Source organism: Ranitomeya variabilis, chromosome 1, assembly GCF_051348905.1.
Source record: "Ranitomeya variabilis isolate aRanVar5 chromosome 1, aRanVar5.hap1, whole genome shotgun sequence".
Classification (NCBI taxonomy): domain Eukaryota; kingdom Metazoa; phylum Chordata; class Amphibia; order Anura; family Dendrobatidae; genus Ranitomeya; species Ranitomeya variabilis.
The window spans coordinates 335,523,705-335,542,326 of record NC_135232.1 but is presented as its reverse complement, the minus strand read 5'-3'; the positions used below and the strand labels follow the sequence as shown (position 1 = coordinate 335,542,326).

The 18,622-nt window shown below is 42.2% G+C and overlaps 1 protein-coding gene and 1 long non-coding RNA gene across 2 annotated transcripts in view; one reads left to right on the top strand and one right to left on the bottom strand.

The window, feature by feature from the left end:
- LOC143817851 (uncharacterized) overlaps positions 1 to 18,622 on the bottom strand; it is an 86,267-nt gene that overhangs the window by 4,920 nt on the left and 62,725 nt on the right. The window contains exon 4 of the long non-coding RNA XR_013224188.1: positions 4,141 to 4,266. This is a non-coding gene — a long non-coding RNA (uncharacterized LOC143817851). The remainder of the gene's footprint in view (positions 1 to 4,140; positions 4,267 to 18,622) is intronic.
- The window catches only part of ZFHX2 (zinc finger homeobox 2), a 123,691-nt gene that overhangs the window by 43,188 nt on the left and 61,881 nt on the right, over positions 1 to 18,622 (top strand). Inside the window, exons 2-4 of the mRNA XM_077299291.1 lie at positions 1,312 to 3,453; positions 4,048 to 4,601; positions 10,627 to 10,843. Of these exons, the coding sequence (XP_077155406.1) occupies positions 1,353 to 3,453; positions 4,048 to 4,601; positions 10,627 to 10,843 (2,872 nt within the window). The 5' untranslated portion in view covers positions 1,312 to 1,352. The remainder of the gene's footprint in view (positions 1 to 1,311; positions 3,454 to 4,047; positions 4,602 to 10,626; positions 10,844 to 18,622) is intronic.

The window sequence follows — 18,622 nt, the reverse complement described above, 5'->3', positions numbered from 1 at the left end:
ATATGAAAATTTTGGTCTTTTTTTATGCAGCTGCAATGTTGAGTGACCTGTTTATGTTTCCGCATGAATACTGTTATCTTTACAAGCTTTGTTAAGTCCTGCGTGACTTTTTTGATCATAATGTATTTGGTCTAATGATGTTTTTTTGTGTTTTCACTATGTATGAACATCATTTCTATGAATCTTTGCTCTTCGGAGGAGGACCGGCTTACCGACTAGTATACCACTACGTGATTTATTGTAAACCAAGAATTGTATAAACATAATGTAGCAAGTGCACAAAAGAAGGCAGACTGATCTTTTCTAATGAACCCATTTCTAAGCACAGAATGTGGTAGATGAATCTTGTGTTGTAAGGCTTGATTAATAGTAATAAATACCCTCTATTTGGGAAACCAAGTACACGTGCTTCTTTTTTAGATGATATATTCTTGAGGGCACAGCAGAATTACTTGGTTGTCCCCGCACTCGCTGCTCATTACTATGCTGGCCTGTGATGGCTGCATAAATTGGCTAGTTGAGGCTAGCGTGGGTTCTGATTATGAAGAGGAATATAAACAATTAAAGTGATTATCGATAATGATGACAGCTACATATTGAGCTCTTACGGAGGTACTTATTGGTGTTGGTGGGTACACACACCTATATCTTGATATATGGAAGCTTGATAGTGGGATTACAATAGCAAAGCTCCTTCTATCCTTATTTTTATTTTATTCCTTTCCTCAACAATTTCGCCCCCCATTATTGCACCAGTGATTCACCCCCACCCAACCCCCACCCTATATTAAACCCCCTCCGCTCTCAAGCTGTAGAATGAAACTCTTTAGTTAATAATTTCCATACTCATTAACATGCTAATGTGCTCAGGCTCACAGCTCTTTAATCACCTCAACATCAGACTCTGTGGGGAGCAGAATTATAAGGACTCCAGGGAGGGAGGAGGAGAGAGACCAGCAGAACAGCAATTAACCCTTACCTTGTCATAACATATTCCTTGTCATAGATTAGATTGCTCAAATTCTTTCAAGCTAGAGAGGCAGGTGATTGTTCCTCAACCCTCACACAGCCCCAGGCAAATCGTATATAAATTAACTCTTGTGTTAACAGGCAGGCATGCAGTGAAAAGTGCTTTTTATATGTAGCTCATGCATTGAATTATAACCTATTTGACAGCTCGTGCCAAAAAACCCCAAAGCTAAACACTTCTACTAAAAATGATTTACTTACTGAAAAACAGTGATTTATTATTAGTTTTGCTAACTGTTGTCTGTTTATCTTTTTTCATAAATATTCTTCTTTTGTACACAGGGCTGTGTCTGAGATGATTCTTGCATATCAACCGTGCAGCTATGGATGCTGATGAGAGCTTCCTTGCCTCTTCTGAACAGGATGAAAGAAGTTCCTGGCCTCTGGACCTCAATATACCCCTTTGCCCAACAGCCAAAGATACCCCTCTTCCACCTCCAGACCCATCTCCAAAATTGTCCTCCTCCACCTCCTCCTCTGTGTCTGTTGCTGGAGGAGGATATCAAGATGTCAGCCCGACATCCTCCTTGTTGCAGCGACCTGTGACTCCCAGTTCTCCACACCCAAATTATCTGCCAAAGCTCTCATCCCCTTTACAGCCAAACTGTACAGAGGAAAATGAGGACAGGGGGGAGGCCCTGGTGGGACATGTGCTTTTTTCTAGTGATGGAACTGTCTACCTCCTGAAAGGTGAGGAAGAGGAGGAAGGTGCTTTTCTTTCTCCGACTTCACCACGGGACTCCCCTAAAAGCACATTGTTATCACGTCCTCCACTGACCTCTTTTCGTCTCACCGCCACCTACCAAGGCTTTCGCTCTAACCAAATATCCCTACATACCTCAGCTCAGGCAGCCGATCTTACTCAACCGGCGCCTGGCAACTCGCCCAGAAAACAAGACCAACCCAAAGAAAAGGAAGCAGAAGGGCAAAAAGGGGAAGATGATTTAATACACAAATCAACTGGGGAGTCCATAAGGACACAAAGAGTGGATGGTACATGGATTTGTCTCCCTTGCCAGCTCAATTTTCGAAGTGGAAAGCAGCTGGGATTGCATGCTTTTCACTTCCACGAGTTAGAGCACCCATATCAAGATCAATTGGCATCAGGGGAGACCTCTGGTATCATTCATAGAGCAAATGGGCAAGTTTTTCTCAGCCTTTTAGAACCAAAAAAAAGCCACATTGTGTTAGATGCTGGCCAGGAGCCAGAGAATGTTGCCCTTTCTGATGTTCAAGACACCCCACTCTTAGATGTAATCCAAAGTACAACTGATCAGTCTGGAACATTGGGAGATTTAATGAAAGACACAAAACATAACGATACCAAAAGTCATGTGACTTTACAAGGGGAACCAGAAAGTCCTAAACTTTCGATGGGCCTGGTGCCCAAATCATCCTTAAGTTATCATAAATGTGAATCAACAGGAACATCACACTCAACTGAAGCCAAAGATTCAAGGGCCAACAATAATGAAAAAAACAGTGTTGAAAACTGGTGCTCAGCAGGAGCAGAGACACTAGGTGAAGATGTTGAGGGAGAGGAAGAGGATATTCCAGAAAGCAACGCTTCTGCCTCACAGACCTCAGACATTAATGAGCAGCTACTTGCAAACCAAAGCTTCTATGGTCCAATGATGACAAATTCCTTGTTACAAATGGGAGCTTTTCATGGCTCTGACAAAGGGGGTAACCAAACAGATGCAGATCGCGGGCCTCTGGCCTTCGATGAATGCACAACATCCTCAGGCCCCCAACCATTCCAAAGTCTTTCTCTTCAAGGCCAACTTTCCCTGCTACACTCTCGCAATTCATGCAAAACTCTTAAATGTCCAAAATGTAACTGGCATTACAAATACCAACAAACACTAGATGTTCATATGAAGGAAAAACATCCCGAAAGTCATAGCCATTGTTCTTATTGCCACAGTGGCCAACAGCATCCTCGCTTGGCACGAGGTGAAAGCTACAACTGTGGCTACAAGCCATATCGTTGTGAAGCTTGTAATTATTCCACAACAACTAAAGGAAACCTTACCATACACATGCAATCTGACAAACACTTGGCCAATCTCCAAGGCTACCAAGGTTCAGGTCCTGCAGCCAACACATCAGCTCCAGCCTTAGCAGCCCCAACCGTGAACACAGGGCAGGGAGAAGGAAGCCAAATATCTCCCACCGACCGTCAACTTAAGCAAAAGGCATCATGGCACTGTAAGGTGTGTAATTATGAAACTAACATTTCTCGCAACTTACGTATACATATGACCAGTGAGAAGCACATGCAGAATGTACTTCTGCTTCACCAAGGCCTGGGATTGGGCCAAGATAGCTTTCCATTCTATGGCGGTCCACTTGCACCGGATCAGGGACTGGAGCATCCACTTCTTTTCAATCCCATGCACTTTGGCTCAAGTGGAAACCAAGGTAAGGGCATGCATTGGTAACAATCATGCTTCACAAAATGTATATTTGTAACATCTGAACATTCCCATTGGATTCGGCACTACCTTATGAAAAGTAAACGTGTAAAGTGGTAAATTTTGCCCATTAGAATAGAGTTCTAATATGTGAAATGGTAATGTTTCACTACAGAGTAATTTCATATACCTCATACATTATTAAATAGAACTTAGTCCTTATGAAACTGGTGTGCTTGCTTTTTAAGTCCATGTCAGAAACGTAGATTGCTGAAATAACAACAAGCATTTCATAAGTTCATTTAGAGGTGAACTCACAGCATGCTCATTTTCATACCAGGCAGGGAATCCTTTAAAATGGGTTATACTGCCATTCTGACATAGATATTCACAGTAAATAAAGCAGCCTCATCAGGTCTAAGAGATCTACTTAATATATGCAGCTTGCATTGGAAAATCTTGTGACAGAGTAAAATTAATCTACAATTTAATATAGTTTCAGGCAAGCGGTTGAGTACGGAATAGTGTGGATCACATGTATACTATGGTGTTTTACACCTGCTTACTTTACTGCTAATACAGTGTTCTTTTTACTCTGCAGCTTGTAACCTTCTCACTCCAGACTCCCAGCCAAATTCACAGCTTAATACTACAAATCCTTCTGGAATGGCCATTCCTGCTCCGCCATCCTTACCAGACGCATCTTCAAGCCCTGATGAAGAACTATCCCCTGGCATATTCCGCTGTTTGGTGTGCCGTTGTTTTACCACCGATAGTCTGGAAGGATTGCTTTCCCATGCCAGCAGAGGCCGGTCTCTACCTGAGAGGGAGTGGAGAGAGGTCAGAGGAGACTTGCACTGCTGCCGGCTTTGCTCTTATAGTACCCAGCTTAAAGCTAACTTCCAGCTGCACCTGAAAACCGACAAACATGCACAGAAATATCAGTTGGCTGCCCATATGAGAGAGGGAGGTGCCGCACTGGCCACCGCACAGGCCTCCGCTGCAGAGCTTCCCATCAGTGGCTATAGCCAGGCTTCTTCTTTCCCTCCTTTGCACCTGAGATGTAACCTGTGTGGATATGAAAGCAACAGCAGAGAGAAAATACAGCTGCATGTGCAAGGAGGGGGACATGAAGAGAGCCTGCGTGTCTACAAGGTGAGGAACACAGAGGGGCCAAACATTCAAGTAGATAGCAGAATGGGTGGGCTACATTTCTAAAATGAACATCTCTTTTATGTTTTAAGTATATTATGGTTTACTTTGTAATTTCAGAGATGTTGCTGCACTTAAAGAGGTTTTCTTCCAGGAGATCTTTTAAAATAAAGATTAAATCCCCTTTGTGAACCTCCTGCCAGTCCTATAGCAGTGTTCTGGTTGTCCTTGGTGGTATCAGCAATGGTTACACCCCATCAATCAGTCTCGTGATTGCTGCATCCAGTCACTGGCCTTAATATGCAAACTTCACCCATAGTGGTGATTGGAAGTAAGTGATTGGCTGCAGTGGTCATGTGATTGATGAATGGGATGTAATCACTTCCTATAACTCTAGGGTCGGCAGAAAACAGCATTGAAATTCAGAAGGTGAGTAATGCTTATTTCTTCATCTAACATTCACTTCTCTTTACATCAAACACAATTATGGAAATCCCCTTTACCACTAGACGCATGTACAGGGTTCCAGGAAGCTGAGATATAGGGAGCTGTCCAGTTACTTTCTCACACTGGGTAGCCTTTCAGATGTCAATGAGACATATTAGGCTATGTGCACACGATGCGGATTTGCTGCGGATCCGCAGCGGATTTTTCCGCGCAGAAATGCTGCAGATCCGCACTGTGATGTACAGTATAATGTTATTCTATGGGGAAAAAAAAAGCTGTGCAGACGATGCAGAAAAATCAGTGCGGAATTGCTGCGGATTTCAAAGAAGTGCATGTCACTTCTTTTGTGCGGATCTGCAGCGGTTCTGCACCCCTCCATGTTAAAATTCCGCAGTGGCCCAAAACCGCTGGAAATCCGCACAAAATCCACATCAATTCCGCATAAAAACCGCACAAAATCCGCATAAAAAGCGCTGCAAATCTGCAGCTGCGGATTCTGCCAGGAGATGCGGATTTTGTGCAGAAAATTCTGAACCTCTTTTCCTACGTGTGCACATAGCCTAAGAGAGGACTCTGATTATAATTTGTTGTGTAAGTGAAATGAATATGTCCATGTGATCCATGTCCAAGGCCTGAATCACTAGAACTATGAGTAAATGACCAAATGATTAATGTCCAATCAATTTTGGAAGAGAGGGTTACAAGTTTTTTTTTGGTAAATAATGTTCTAACTACAAACATTATATTTGCAGCTTGTATCCTTTTTCCCATTATTGGTTTGAGTCTGCTAAAGCTGCATACAGCTCCGTTTGACCTTAGTAGATCGCAGTGAACATGGTAGAAAAGCGTTTTGATTAGCCAGATTTAAACAGTTAAAGGGGTATTCCCATCTCCAAGATCCTATCCCAATATGTAGCAGGTGTAATAATAATAATATTAACAAATACCTCCAATTAGAAATGTAGTATAGGTCTTCTGATTTGCTATGTTGCTTGTAGGGCATTGCAGTAGTTTAGATATCCATTGTTAGGGCCTCTCCTATAGTGACAGTAATGGTTCATACTCATCTGCGTTTAGAAAATCCGTCCGATGTTGGTCCGGAAAAGTCAGACACGTGTCATGCGAGAACAATGCCATTTTTCTCACCTAGCATCCGTATGACAGGCGTATGCAATCCGCATGCAATGCGTTTTTTACATCAGCTGTCACATACAGCAATTCTGTATGTAATTTCAAGCTAGTTTAGCACCTAATAAAGCAATCTTAGATCCAGATATAGACAGATAGATAGATAGATAGATAGATAGATAGATAGATAGATAGATAGATAGATAGATAAAAATAGAAAAAAGAGGCAGCACTCCAGTACTTTTCCAAGTGAAAAAAGGACTTTAATGGTCCTGGTGGCGTGGCAACGTTTCGGCTACTCTGAGCTTTTCTCAAGCAAGGGCATGCTGCCTCTTTTTTTTCTATTTTTATATTATCTTGCAAAGAAGGGATTCCAAGCTTGGGAGGCCTTGCACCCGAAGTGCCTTTGTAGTTGTGCTGTTCCAGTATTTTTTTTTGATAGGTAGATGGATAAATAGATGTAATTGAGATATGTAATCAGTGAATTGCAGCTTACTGTACATGTGTTTAACTCATAATGAAATATGATTTTAAAAAAATGGCTTGTTGTCCCCTGAAGGAATGCCGACAGCTGGAGGCTGATGTTTATAGCCTCCAGTAATGCCTCTCCATTACTAACTCCTGGGCTTGATGTCATCCACAATGAAACAGATGACATCAACCCCAACCCTATTACCCCACTTGCCACTGCATCAGGGCAAGTGGGAAGAGCGAGATTAAACGCCAGATTTGGCTCATCTTGTCGATGCGCCGTTTCTGGGTTGGCTGAGGGATGATGTTCCTAGCCTATTAATATCAACCCACAGCGGTATGCCTCTCCTTTGCTGGTTATTAATTATAGGGGGGACCCCCTGTCCTTTTTTTGGGAGGTCCCCCATTTTAACAACCAGTAAAGGCTAAGTAGACAGCTGTGAGCTAAAATTAATAGCCTGGAAAGCTGCATGTTTATATCCCCTTCCCAGCCTATAAAAATCAACCCCCAGCTGTTGGCTTTCGCTCAGCTGGTTAAGAAAAAGTAGGGGGACCGCACACCAATTTTTCTTTAATTTATTGAATTATTAGCTAAATACACGAACACTAAGCTACACACGCACTGCAATCATTATATATTTCACTGACATCTTTCTATCTATTCTATGTATATATCTGTTATATCTATTCTATCCTAATGGGTCACACAGTGAATTTACTGTACTTGGATGATGAAATGTTGTGTTTTCTAGGAGGTGGGTGCATAAAAATCAGATAGCACTTGCATGGTCCGTGTGCTGTGTGATTTTTTTTCTCGCACCCATTGACTTGCATTGGCGAGTCTCGTCTGATATACATGGCCACTCGCAGCATGCTGCGATTTTTTTTCCCAATCTGATCTGAGAAAAAAATGCAGATGAGCAGGGAATTATAGAATAACATTAGTCAGAGTGTAATCCGATTTTTTATTGGATTGCACTCATCCGTTTTTAACGCAGATGAGTATGAGCCCTTATTTAGTTGGTAATGGTCAAACCATGGATACCTAAGCTACTGCAATGCCCTGCACATGTGGTAAGCGCCATAACGAATCAGAAGAAATATCCTACATTTCTAATTGGAGATATTTGCTAATATTATTATTATTATTATTATAACACTTACTACATATTAGGATAGGAAAATGAGGTTTGGAATACCCCTTTCAGTGGATTAAAGAAAAGTTTCCAGGAAACCAACAATTGTGATAGAGTGGTTTTGAAACTGTATAATAAAAGCACATTTCTATTGCTAGAGCGACACACAAATAGATAGGACATTGAGCGATTTAATAAGTAACCCACAATGCAACTGTGAACTGACCCTGTTCATTAGAGTTTCTAGTCTAAAGTATAGCTTTGCTAGTAGAGCCCCCTACAGGCAATTCTTGATATCATTATTTTGCTGCACACAATCCATGAGGTTGCACAGTATGTCTTGACATATTTATCAGAGCTATTCTTAAAATGTAAGTGAAATCTGGTTTGCAAGAGATGCCAGTATGCAGCACAGTTATACCCTTGCTAGGAAAATACATTTCTGATATTGGATACTTTGAGTTAACGGTATCATAGTTTTGCAGTAGTTTCTACTAGGGATGATACAGTGCTCATCATAAATGAGTACACTGTGTTTGAAAAGTAAGATTTTAAGCAATATCTCACTGAACACAAGAACAATTTCCAAAATGTTGACAAAACAGAGTTTCATAGAACATTTCTTTAACACATAACATGAAAGTAAGGTTAATAAAATATATCATTCATTACAAAATCTTTAGTTTTGCTCAAATTGATGGAAAAATGAATACACTCCACATCAAATACAACTATATCTAGTATTTTGTATGACCTCCATCATTTTTAAGGACAGCACCAAGTTTTTTAGGCATGGAATGAACAAGTTGGCAACATTTTGCAACATCTATCTTTTTCCATTCTCCAAGAACAGCTTCTTTTAGAGGATGGATGCTGCATGGAGCGTGATGCTAAACTCATCTCTTCATAATTCCTCATAGGTGTTTTAGAAAACTGAAGTTAGAAAAATGTATGGTGCCTACAGTGAAACATGGTGGTGGCAGTGTCCTTATGTGGGGCTGCATGATTACTGCTGGTGTCAGGGAGCTACATTTCATTGATGATATCATGAATTCGCAGCTATACTGCTCTATATTCATAGTTTTAAAGTTAAAGGTCAACTTAATTCCATAGAGTTCAACCTATATCCTTAAATGTTGATCCAGAGAAAGGCAAAAACCCCTTGGGGCAGACATAAATAGCTCAATATTAAAAGAGAAAATACTAAAACCACTCCATGCTCGTGGTAGATGTACACTTTTCTAACATGAGAATGATTCAAATCATACACTTGTATTTCTGAACAAGAACAGGGTGAAAATGATTCAGTGGCCAAGTACGTCTCCTGATCTGAACCCAAACAAACACCTATGGGGAATTCTGAAGTTGAGCACCACTCTCCATCCAGCATTTAGTGTATTTACATTTGTAGTTTACTGTATGTGTCAGCATGACACCCTATAATTTACAAATGTGTACTATGCTTATTGAATTACCTATAGTTATAAAACCAGTTAAAGGGAGCCTGTCACCAGGAAAAGACACTATTAACCTGTAGATGTGGGGTCAATCTACAACTTAATAGCGTTATTAACCTGCCCAGTGCCCGCATTTACCCTATGGGTAGAAAATTAACTTTATTCCCCCCGGCAGCGTTCCTGTTTCAGTCACAGGGGCGAACCCGGTGCTGGTTCGGGTGTTACCGTGTCCCCAGACTTCACGGCTGAGACCCCAATGCAAAGCCGCTCTCAGCCAGTGCCAGGGGCGAGGTTACAGCCGTCGCTCTGCATCGGCACCACCCCCATGACTGAAATCTGGACGCTGTTGGGAGAATAAAGTTCATTTTCTCTCTGTCATGTTTGGGTAAGTGTGAGCGCTGGGCAGGTTAATAACGCTATTAACCTGCAGATTAACCCTGTATCAGCAGGGTAATAGCATTTTTTTTGGTGACAGGTTCCCTTTAATGAGAACTGTATCCTAGGCCTGCTGTTATCTCAAGTTGACCTATCTGATGGCCACACATGGTGAAAACTGGGATAGGATTCTTGCTGTTAGATAAATAGTCTGAGACTTTGTTGGCTATTTATCTCCAAACTCTTAAACCAAGTTCAAACATTGCAGATTTGCGTTGTATATTCTGCATTCAGTATAATACAAAGAAGGCTACATTCACATTTGCGTTGTTGGGCACAGCGTTGTCGACGCATACCGATGCATTCGTCATGCGCCCCTATCTTTAACATGGGGGGCGCATGGACATGCGCCGGTATGCGTTGTACTGCGTTTTACGACGCATGCGTCATATAGACGCACAAGACAGGGCGCAGGGGACGCTACTTGTAGCGTTTTCCCTGCGCCGAAAGTCCCGATCTGTAGGATCTTATGACAACGCATGCGTCGCAAAAGCTGCATTGTGTACATGTGTTGTTGGTTGCGTCGCCGACGCTGCGCCCAACAACGCAAATGTGAACATAGCCTAAATGGGCTTATCAAAATCCAATTTACATGTTGATGTTCATTATCTTGCGGTAAGATTGCTGATTTTTTGCAAATTTTCGCCATTTAAAATCAATGTATTTGTTTAATCCCCAATTAAAAACTGCAAATCTGAATTTGAATTGTGGACTAATGTAGATTAAATCCGCTATTTGTGAATTTGGCCTTAATAGTTGCTGACTTGCTGAATAAATGTTGGCCATAGGTTGTACTTGTGGTGTTTCTGTTGATTTTCATGTTTTTAATGTAGTCATTCAGTACAAAACATCTAGGTTTTTACATTTTCCAAATTTCTTCTGTAAATGATTTCTGTTAGACTTTTTCTATATCTCAGATTTGTCCACGATGCTAAATATAAAGTCTATGTGCAGTTTTTGCAGGCCATTGAAGGTGCTGGTGGAAGTGATGTATGTTTTCGCTGTGACCCATGTGACAGCACAGTGGGATCTCGCTTTGGTATGATGTCACATCTACGTTCAGCAAGTCACCATCAAAATCTTAGTCAGTGGAGGCTGATGCATGGTGAAGCCATACTTGAAAGAATTGTGATTGTCTGCAGGAGCCAATTGGAGGAACACACGGAACATAGTAAGTCTAACTTTCGTTTAGAAAGCAGCAGTATACATAGTACATGGAGAGTCTGAGATACGTTTGATGAAAAATGTCCTACAACCACCCATTTAGGAGAATATAATGTACAGTAATGGTTTACACATTTACAGACGTGGTCAAAATTGTTGATACCCCTCGTTTAATGACAGGAAGCTCCACAATGGTGACAGAGATACCGTAACTTGAATCTGATAAAAGTAATAATAAATGAAAAATCTACTACCATGACATTGCTTTTCTACCATGCTTCCACAGAATAAAAAAAAAAAAAAGGAAATAGTCCTGGACAGAAATGATTGTATCCTTAACTTAATAACAACTCTGCTGGCATCATGGCATGGCCTCTCATCTCTCGCACTATCTTACCCACTGCTCCAGGTCATGATGTGGTGTCTGTTTTGTGCCAGCTCCATATTCTGTGTCTCTGCTCTCTGCATGCTTCCTGGCTGTGTGCATAGGGGGGCGGCGCCTGAACTCTCTGGTTCTTATAGGAATCAGGTACATCTGTCTAATCTGTTCCTGACCAATTGCCAGGAGGCCTGCAGTATTTAGTGCAGCTCCACCCAGTGGACGGGGCCTGTGCAATGTGTTAGCTCAGTTTGTGCTTAGCTTCTGAGTTTGCCAGGCCTTGCTCTGTTACTCCCTCTCTAGAGGCTTTTCTCTGAGTTCTTGCCTTGATCTTGTTGTCTGCCCTCCAGGAGGCAGAATATCCTGGTCCCTGTGTCTTTGTTCTTGTCCCTTGTCTTGTTCCATTACCTAGTCTGAACTTAGTCTTATCTCGGTCTCCTTGTCTGTGGCTTCCTTGCCTGTTGTGTCTTTCCTTGTGTTCTCAGTCTGCTTTTGCTCCGCACTCTTGTGGCTCTGCTTGCTCTGTACCTTTGTGGCTTTACCTCTGCTCCGCACTCCTGTGGTTCTGCTCCGTTCTACTCTGCTTAGCTTCTGCTGCTGCAGAAACCTCTTGCTGCAGCTCCTCTCCACATTTCTTGTGGCTCCGCTCTGCTTAGCTTTTATTAGCTTTTATTGCTGCGCTATTTCTTGCTGCTCTACTGCTCCTATCCGCAGCCTTGCGGTTCTCTTTCTGTGTGAACAGGTCCCAACCTGTTCCTTCATTCTCCTTTCCTTCTGACTTGTTTCCGTACCTGCATCTCCAGTGTGAACAGGTCCATACCTGTTCCTTCTTACTACATATCCGTACCTGCACCTCCAGTGTGAACAGGTCCCTACCTGTTCATTTATACTACGTATCCATACCTGCACCTCCTGTGTGAACAGGTCCCTACCTGTTCCTTCATGCACCACACCAACCTGCCCTGTGTTCTCTGCCGTGCCTGCTAGCCCTGTGTTCTCTGCCATGCCTGCCAGCCCTGTGTTCTCTGCCGTGCCTGCCAGCCCTGTGTTCTCTGCCGTGTCTCTGCCAGCCCTGTGTCTCAGCCGTGCCAGCCTACTTGTCTGAGTTTCAGCCGTGCTCTTCTGCCAGTCCTGCCTGATGCCCGCACCTGTCCTAGTGTTCCTGTTCTCCAAGTGGGATCAGCAGCCACAGCCAGACACCACCCTGGAGTAGCACCTGGCAGCTGCCTGCTGTACAAGCCTGACCTCACCATCAGAGGCTCCAGTGAAAACCTAGGCAGCTGTCATAGTCACATCCCTTCCAGGGTAGTCTGGTTTGTGGCACAGTAGGGCCACAAACCCCCCGAGATCACGCCCACCAGTCGGGGCGTGAGCGTGACAATATGTTGTTGCACAACCTTTTGAGGCAATCACAATGGTGTCCTCCTTGGTTGTCTCCCGTTGTCCCGTTGTCCACTTTGGCTCAGACAACAATGGATGGTACAATCTGATACTGATGTTCCTTGAGCTTGACGTGCACCTTTAATCTGTTTAGCAGTTTTTCTGGGCTCTTTTTGTCACCATTCATATTATCTGTCTCTTTGATTTGTCATCAATTTTCCTCCTGCGGCCATGTCCAGGGAGGTTGGCTATAGTCCCATGTATCTTAAATTTCTGAATAATATGTGCAACTGTGGTCACAGGAACATCAAGCTGCTTGGAGATGGTTTTATAATTTCCTTTGCTTTCTCTGGTCCATATTGAGTGTGATACACACCATGTCACCAAACAGCACAGTGAGTATCTGTATCCCTATATACAGGCTCACTCACTGATTCCAAGATTGTACACACCTGTGATGCTAATTAGTTGACACACCTTGATTTAGCATGTCCCTTTTGTCACATTATTTTCAGGGGTACCATCATTTCTGTCCAAACCTTTTTCATGAGTTTTATTTTTATTTTTTAATTCTGTGGACGCATGGCTAAAAAGCAATGTCTGGCTTTCATTTGTTCATTGTCATAGATTTTTTATTATTACTTTTGTCAGATTCAAGTTATTTCTGTGACCATTGTGTTTTTTTTTTGTCATTAAACAAGGGGTACCAACAATTTTGACCACGTGTGTACACATCAGTCACACTTCATATTGATTGGGATCATTCAACTGTGAAATATAAAAAACAGCAAATACTTTGGGGTCTTCTTTAAAGACAACTTGTTAGGACATTTTTGTTGACCTCAAGTGGATAGATGAAGAGTTATGTAGACTAGAATACATTGTTAATAAGTGGAAATTAAGGTCAACCTGAAAATTTGTTGTGCATTTGAAAAGCAAACCACTGTAAAATTCTCAAATTTAATCCCAAATTTCTTCTGAATATTTGCAATTTGATATGCTCGGATTTGCCCCATTCAGTGGGTTTAATCTATTTATGGCCACCCACCATGGAAGCAGTGTCCAGTAAGAAACATTTCACTTATTGTTTATCCAATAAAAAAATAAGTATTAAATAAATTACAAAGCGATTTCCATTAAAACTAATGAGAGGCATAATACACATGGATCTTGGCGTGGGCATTCTGGATGAAGACGCCCTGAGATTTCTAGCTTCCAAACATAAGCCAAAAACCGAGTCTGTGCTACATGAAGAGCCCAGAGTATGGGATGAGAGCTAAGCAGCTATACAAATGGTATATGAAACCTATAAAGATCTGTGAAATGTCAATGACACAGATTGTAGTTTTTATTAAAGCCACTTTGTAGATGATACAAAAATGGTAGTAAATGAAAAGAGTTATTCTAAAAAATGAATTTGTCCCTTAAATTGGTGCACTAATACTTTTCATTTGTGTCTTATATTCTTCTTTCTGCCTTGTATTATACTCTTTTGTGGTTGTGTCTCTCTCGCACAGGGTTTCTCTGCCCCCTTGTCGCCCCCTCCTTTTCTCCTGGCTCCAGGCCCATCTCTGGATCAATATTTTATGATTTTGGCGGCGGTTGAATGGTGTTAAAGAACTTTAACACTTTAATTAGCTGAAACAGCAATAAATTCCCCACAACTGTCAATTTTCAGTATAATCGTTTATCTGGTGACACTGTGGCTGTCCTCTCATTTCTCTCTGCTGCTGTATTCTCTCCTGCATCGGTTTAAGGCAGCATCCAAGGTCTCAGGCATTTTTTCACTCTTGATAAAAAAAAAACTATTTTCTTTAAGTCAGATCGATTTATTGAACTTACCGGTCACAGTTTATCTCCCTTTTGTTTTTTACCCTCCTGTGATAAGACCAGCTCAATATGTTAATCTTTAACTATAACATGGCATCCTCGCCACTGAGATTACCTTTACGTGTAGTGTGTGGACATACTAAGGGTGTAACCCATAGAGCTGTAGAGGTGCCCAGGAGCTAAGGGGACCCACTACCACCTCCAAAGCCAAAAGTAACTTCTGTAAAAGGCCGATATACTGTTCTTGCACAGGAGCCCTCTACTATTTGTGTCCGCCCATACATTCAGTATATACATACAAAATTAGAATATCATCAAAAAGTTAATTTATTTCAGTTCTTCAATACAAAAAGTGAAACTCATATATTATACTAGCTGTACTACCCGGCTTCGCCCGGGTTAATGACTGCTGTTAGCAAAATAGAATGTGTTAACAAAAATTTATTCTGCACACAAAAACCACAAAACAAATAGATAGAAATGTAATTATTAAAAGGCAAAAACTAAGCAAATAGAAGCATTTCACAACATATATTAGCTTTGTTATACTGAGAATGTCTTTGTTGCCTATATTAACCAATCAGAGCTCAGGTTAATTAACTGTAGCAAAATAGAAGCTGAGCTGTGATTGGTTGCTATTGGCAGCCTGATAAATCCCCAGCCAACAGGAAGCCCTCCCCCCTGGCAGTATATATTAGCTCACACATACACATAATAGACAGGTCATGTGACTGACAGCTGCCGTATTTCCTATATGGTACATTTGTTGCTCTTGTAGTTTGCTTATTAATCAGATTTTTATTTTTGAAGGACAATACCAGACTTGTGTGTGTTTTAGGGCGAGTTTTATGTGTCAAGTTGTGTGTGTTGAGTTGCGTGTGGCGACATGCATGTAGCGACTTTTGTGAGATGAGTTTTGTGTGGCGACATGCGTGTAGCAACATTTTGTGTGTTGAGTTGCATGTGACAGGTTAGTGTAGCAAGTTGTGTGCAGCAAGATTTGTGCATGGCGAGTTTTGCGCGTGGCGAGTTTTATGTGTGGTGCATTTTGAGTATGTGCAAGTTTTGTGTGAGGCAACTTTTGCATGTGGTGCAACTTTTGTACATGTGGCAATTTTTCTGTGTGTGCAAGTTTTGCATGAGGTGAGTTTTCCATGAGGTGAGTTTTGCACGTGTGGCGAGTTTTGCGTGAGCCTAGTTTTGCATATGGCGAGTTTTGCATGTAGCGAGTTTTGAGTGGTGACTTTTGTGTTTCGACTTTTATGTGGCGAGGTTGGTGTGTGTGTGTGGTGAAATGTGTGCTGAGGGTGGTATATGTGTTCAAGCACGTGGTAGTGTGTGGCGCATTTTGTGTTTGTGTTCATATCCCCGTGTGTGGTGAGTATCCCATGTCGGGGCCCCACCTTAGCAACTGTACGGTATATACTCTTTGTCGCCATCGCTCTCATTCTTTAAGTCCTCATTGTTCACATCTGGCAGCTGTCAATTTTCCTCCAACACTTTTCCCTTCACTTTTTCCCCATTATGTAGATAGGAGCAAAATTGTTTGGTGAATTGGAACGCGCGGGGTTAAAATTTCACCTCACAACATAGCCTATGACGCTCTCGGGGTCCAGACGTGTGACTGTGCAAAATTTTGTGGCTGTAGCTGCGACGGTACAGATGCCAATCCCGGACATACACACATACATACATACACACATTCAGCTTTATATATTAGATATACCTGTATGTAATCTCCTGTATATAGTATATACCTGTGTGTCATCTCACCTATATATAGTATATATCTGTGTGTCATCTCCTGTATATAGTATATACCTGTATGTCATCTCCTCCTATACATAGCATATACCTGTGTCATCTCCTCCTGTATATACTATATACCTGTAGGTAATCTGCTCCTGTATATAGTATATACCTGTGTGTCATCTCCTCCTGTATATAGTATATACCTGTATGTCATCTCCTCCTGTATGTAGTATGTACCTGTATGTCATCTCCTCCTCTATATAGTATATACCTGTGTGTCATCTCTCCTGTATATAGTATATATCTGTGTGTCATCTCCTCCTGTATATAGTATATACCTGTGTGTCATCTCCCCTGTAAATAGTATATACCTGTGTGTCATCTCCTGTATATAGTATATAGCTGTATGCCATCTCCTCCTGTATTAGCCCTCGTTCACACGTTATTTGGTCAGTATTTTTACCTCAGTATTTGTAAGCTAAAATGGCAGCCTGATAAATCCCCAGCCAACAGTAAGCCCACCCCCTGGCAGTATATATTAGCTCACACATACACATAATAGACTGGTCATGTGACTGACAGCTGCCGGATTCCTATATGGTACATTTGTTGCTCTTGTAGTTTGTCTGCTTATTAATCAGATTTTTATTTTTGAAGGATACCAGACTTGTGTGTGTTTTAGGGCGAGTTTCGTGTGTCAAGTTGTGTGTGTTGAGTTGCGTGTGGCGACATGCATGTAGGGACTTTTGTGAGATGAGTTTTGTGTGGCGACATGCGTGTAGCAACTTTTTGTGTGTCGAGTTGCATGTGACAGGTTAGTGTAGCAAGTTGTGTGCAGCAAGTTTTGCGCATGGCGAGTTTTGCGCGTGGCGAGTTTTATGTGTGGTGCCTTTTGAGTATGTGCAAGTTTTGTGTGAGGCAACTTTTGCATGTGTTGCAACTTTTGTGCATGTGGCAATTTTTCTGCGTGTGGCAATTTTTCTGCGTGTGCAAGTTTTGCGTGTGGCGAGTTTTGCACGTGTGGCGAGTTTTGCATGTGGAGAGTTTTGCGCGTGGCGAGTTTTGAGCGGCGACTTTTGTGTTTCTACTTTTATGTGGCGAGGTTGGTGTATGTGTGGTGAAATGTGCACTGAGGGTGGTATATGTGTTCGAGCACGTGGTAGTGTGTGGCGCATTTTGTGTGTGTGTTCATATCCCCGTGGTGGTGTGATTATCCCATGTTGGGGCCCCACCTTAGCAACTGTACAGTATATACTCTTTGGTGCCATCGCTGTCATTCTTTAAGTCCCCCTTGTTCACATCTGGCAGCTGTTAATTTGCCTCCAACACTTTTCCTTTCATTTTTTCCCCATTATGTAGATAGGGGCAAAATTGTTTGGTGACTTGGAAAGCGCGGGGTTAAAATTTCACCTCACAATATAGCTTTGACGCTCTCAGGGTCCAGACGTGTGACTGTGCAAAATTTTGTGCCTGTAGCTGCGACGCCTCCAACACTTTTCCTTTCACTTTTTCCCCATTATGTAGATAGGGGCAAAATTGTTTGGTGAATTGGAAAGCGCGGGGTTAAAATTTCACCTCACAACATAGCCTATGACGCTCTCGGGGTCCAGACGTGTGACTGTGCAAAATTTTGTGGCTGTAGCTGCGACGGTTCAGATGCCAATCCCGGACATACATACATACATACATACATACACACACACACACATTCAGCTTTATATATTAGATAGAGTCACTACAAACAAAGTGATCTATTTCATTTTTTTTTCTGTTAATGTTCATGATTATGGCTTACAGCCAATGAAAATCCAAAAATCATTATCTCAGTAAATTAGAATACTTTATAACACCAGCTTGAAAAAATGATTTTAAAATCCGAAATGTTGGCCTACTGAAATGTATGTTCAGTAAATGCACTTAAAGGGAATCTGTCACCCCATTTTAGGCCTATAAGCTAAGGCCACCGCCATCAGGGGCTTATCTACAGCATTCTATAGTGCTGTAGCTAAGCCCTCTGGTGCGGTCCAGTCCAATGGGAGTCGCGGTCCGGGTCCGGCACCTCCCATCTTCATACGATGACGTCCTCTTCTTTGCTTCCTGTCACGGCTCCTGTGCAGGTGTACTTTATCTGCCCTGTTGAGGGCAGAGCAAAGTACTGCAGTGCGCAGGTGTCGGGAAAGATCAGAGAGGCCCGGTGCCTGCGCACTGCAGTACTTTGCTCTGCCCTCAACAGGGCAGACAAAGTACGCCTGTGCCGGAGCCGCAGCATGAAGACAAGAAGAGGACGTCATCGTATGAAGATAGGAGGCCCCGGACCGGACCGCGACGCCCATTGGACCAGACCGCCCCGGGACCGCCCCTGGGTGAGTATAATATAACTTCTTCTTCTTCTCTTTCAGGTTACATCGGGGGCTTATCTACAGCATTATAGAATGCTGTAGATAA